The following is a 3806-nucleotide window of genomic DNA, read 5'->3' as shown; positions in this document are numbered from 1 at the left end:
ATCTGTTTAATTATTACAAAGCCATGCGGCAGTGGGGTGCTTTCCTGTAGCCGCTGGTGCTTCAAGACCTAAACATCACAGACAGCACCGAACTTCATATGTTAAGCAACGGCTCCGTTTGCGGTCTGCCGTACTGTCCATGCGGCATGCACCCGGATGTCGATGTGGCATGCACCCGGATGTCGATTTCCTGTAGCCGCTGGTGCTTCAAGACCAAAACATCACAGACAGCACCGAACTTCATATGTTAAGCAACGGCTCCGTTTGCGGTCTGCCGTACTGTCCATGCGGCATGCACCCGGATGTCGATGTGGCATGCACCCGGGATGGACGCAGGCGATGCTCCGAATCTGCCGGTGCCTGTGCGACGGAATAGTCCCGAAATCGCTCGAAATATATACATTTCTGACACAAACACAAACACAAACACAAACACGTGCGTATTCAGAAATCGATATCTCTTGCCGACGCGCCAAAAAACAACTGCACTGTGAATGCGCCATGCCTAAAATCTCCACAAGGCGCGCTAACCGAGTCCCCTGCAGCGGAGGTGATGGTGGAGCTGGCTGCTCGGCCGGCTGCACGGCTGCAGCTGGCTCATCACAGCTCCGGTGCCCAGTCGCCAGGACACAACCTCTGGCTTCTGCTGCCGTCCCTATGGCACCCGACGCCCCCAGGGTAGCACGACGTGCACAGCATTGCGCCGTTCAGACACCCTGGTATGACCAGGGCTCAGCTGGCGGCGAGCGCGTGGGCGTCACGGAGACGGACAACACTGCTGGCTGCAGCGGGGAGTACCACGGGCCTGCTCCTCTGCACCACACAGTAGAGGATTACCTTTGGCAGCAGGCAGCAGCAAATATCCAGGGTGCAGCCCTACTGCAACAGCTGCAGGCGCAGCAGCGGCAGCTGTGCCATCTTGGTCTGCCAGGCTCCCAGTCACCAGCCCACAACCTTGCAGCAACGCCTGATGGGTCTGATGCTACAAGCAACAATCCAGCGACAATCGGCGACGAGCCTGATGGGGGTGCAGTGAAGGACGAGCCTGATGGGGGTGGCGACGAGCCTGATGGGGGTGCAGTGAAGGAGGGTTCGCTACAAAGCAAGGACACGGAACAGGGGAACATGGGGCTGAGAAGCGATGCAGCAGAGCACGGTGGGGAGTGACACGGACGCAGCCAGTGCTATTAAGATGCAGTGGGAGTTTAAATGAAGAGTTGAAGATGCATGGGAGTTATAAGGAAGAGGGTCGGAGTAGGATATCCAATAGGGATGGACCTGCTTCCACTGGCTGCATGTGTATGCCTGACCATAGTTGAAGTGCCCAGGTGGTCCCCATCCTGTAGGATTGCCCATGTCCATGTGGCTATGTGTGTGTATATGTGTAACAGACCAAACATGATATCTCGCCCAGCTGAACTGTGTTATTGGTACTATACTGTATTCTCTGTTGCAAGGAATCTCGCATAAAATTCGTATGAACTGATCGATTGACTGAGCTCAAAGTCACATCAACACCTCTCGGGCTAAATTTCATCTCAAAAGGTGCCGTGTATCTCATAATTGATTTCGAGATGACAGCGTATGATAACTTGAACACCCAGCTTGTGTTACCATTTGCCCACATGGGCCTTCCGACTTGCCACCACCAAATTTGCTTTCATTTCTGTATGAAATACACAAGCTGCTTGTCTGTACATTTACTTTGGCCAATGCACGGGGCCTCCGAAGAGTTGCAGCGTGCCGTGATGAAGCTTGTGGCAGTAGAGTGCTTCCTGTAGCCGCATGTAGACCACATACAGGTCAGCAACCGATGGGTGTGCCACGGAATAGTCCCGAAATCGCTCGAAAATACATTCGTTACACAAACACTACCTCCCACCATGTTGACATTACCCATCAATTGTCACACTTGCCACCCTTGCTACCGGCCTGTACGGATGCAGAGGGGCCCCGCCCTTTTTCCGGCTTCAAGGAAGCCGACACCCAATCTTGTCCTTCTTGGAGTGCAATATTTGGAGCGGAATACCGCAAGAAGTCATGGGGGTAAAGGAGCGTGTTGACTGGTGGTTGAGTAGACCTCTCCCCTAAGGAGCGGTGACAACGGCACTAAGGGAGCGTTTGATGAGCGGCTGGGACCATGCGCGTCTGACTGTCTTGCCAGAGGAGTACCCATCAGATGTGAAGCAACCGGGGAGTGCAAATGGTGAAGTATAAGCACTGGATGGGGCTGCCCTTTTCGGGAGCCGCAGCCACCATGTGGCCAACACATGCTAAGGTTTTCATTCCTCGTTTAGCACATCGTAAGATAATGCAGTTTCGTTTATGTTGCTGGGCTTTGGAGGCAAACAGAGCACGAAGGGGCAAGTACCATGTCCCCAGGGGGCAGCGGTTTTGCCAGTGTTGTGGTACTAATAGCCGAATTGAGGATGAAAAACACGTGTTATTGGAATGCCCAGCCTATAATGATATTCGTGTTGAAGAGGGATTCGATCATCAACAGAGCATGTTGGAGGCCATGCAATGGGAACCCGCGCATCTGGCGAGGATGTTGGAACGTATGTGGGCTCACTCAGTTGGACGCTAGTCTGGGCTGATGTGCGGTGTTTCCTTTTCTCCGTGGCTTTTAGGCGTTGAAGTATTGCCCTTGGGCCTTCGGCTCGTATGGGTAGTCTTACAGGTATGGGGTTATGCACCCCCAACCATGTCACACACACACACACACACACACACACACACACACACACACACACACACACACACACACACACACACACAAGCAAGGTGACCTTGTTACATCTCGGGAAATGGACAATGAGCGGGAACCCAAAAAGCGCAAACCTGGCCCCAAAGTGGGAATAGTATACCAATACTTCAAAGGAGTAGGGAGGTATGACGAGACTTCCTGGCGCCAAGCTCGTGAGTGCCTAGCTTGTGGTGAAGTGATCCCAGCTTTCAAGGTCAAAGCGGAAGAGCTAGCCATCCATGTAGCCGGTGCCCAGCGATCTCTCCAGAAGCCCGCGCAGATTACCACACGCAGCGCGCCCTCGAGTTGGCCGCCAAAACCGCAGTTGATGCTTGGGAGACAGGCGACGACACCCAGTCGACGCCATCAGTGTCGGCAGGCAGTGCGGCTGCCAGCAGCAAAGGTGGAACAGCTGCAGATTCGCGTCTGTTGCGGCAGAGCGGGAACGGGGGCAGCAAGACGCAGACGTCCATACAGCGGTTTGCCGACGCGGTAGAGACCCTGCTGAGGGAGCACTTCCCTTGGTACAACTGGACGAAGAACCCACTCGAGTTCGCCCCGGGGAGCAGGCCTTGGGGGACTAAGGGGGTTATCTATTTCGTGATTAGGGAGGCTGAGTTTCCGTTTAATTCTTTTTAGGATCTGGTCAGGATACCAGGTGGGGGAATGGGGAGGAAGGTTAGGGCAGCATTGATGTTGCGGTGGTGCGTGTCCGTTGTCGCGGTGTTGGCTGCTGGGGAGGGGGGCCCGGTTACGGTCGGCCAGAGTTGTACCACGCGAGAGAGTATACACGGAACAATTCTTTACATTCGTGGTCGATTATCTCATTACCATCGATAGTTATTGTTCTTGGTATAAGTTCTGCGTGGCGGAAGAGGTCCATGGTGGAGTCAACAGTTGGTCGTGCCGCGTCCGAGCAGTGCTAAACTATTCAAATAATAATAGGGTTCGCTTTAGGGTCGTAAAATCTTACGATGGTGTAAGGTGCTGCGCCCCTACTTGATGGACGGTGATGACCTGGGATAAAGCTATCTTACAAGCTGACCAGGAATGGAGTTGG

At 53.8% G+C, this 3806-nt stretch overlaps 1 protein-coding gene across 1 annotated transcript; it reads left to right on the top strand.

The window, feature by feature from the left end:
• Window positions 1–657: 657 nt before the first annotated feature.
• Window positions 658–3385, top strand: VOLCADRAFT_99094 (uncharacterized protein; the record flags this gene model as incomplete). The annotated part of the gene is made up of 3 exons (XM_002957918.1): window positions 658–1156; window positions 2785–2919; window positions 3072–3385. The coding sequence occupies 3 exons, from the start codon at window positions 658–660 to the stop codon at window positions 3383–3385; spliced, it is 948 nt and encodes a 315-aa protein (XP_002957964.1).
• Between the last annotated feature and the right edge of the window lie 421 nt (window positions 3386–3806).

This window comes from Volvox carteri, assembly GCF_000143455.1.
Source record: "Volvox carteri f. nagariensis unplaced genomic scaffold VOLCAscaffold_82, whole genome shotgun sequence".
In the NCBI taxonomy this organism is placed as follows: domain Eukaryota; kingdom Viridiplantae; phylum Chlorophyta; class Chlorophyceae; order Chlamydomonadales; family Volvocaceae; genus Volvox; species Volvox carteri.
Note: the sequence above shows the minus strand (reverse complement) of the source record. Positions and strands in the feature narration are given on the sequence as shown.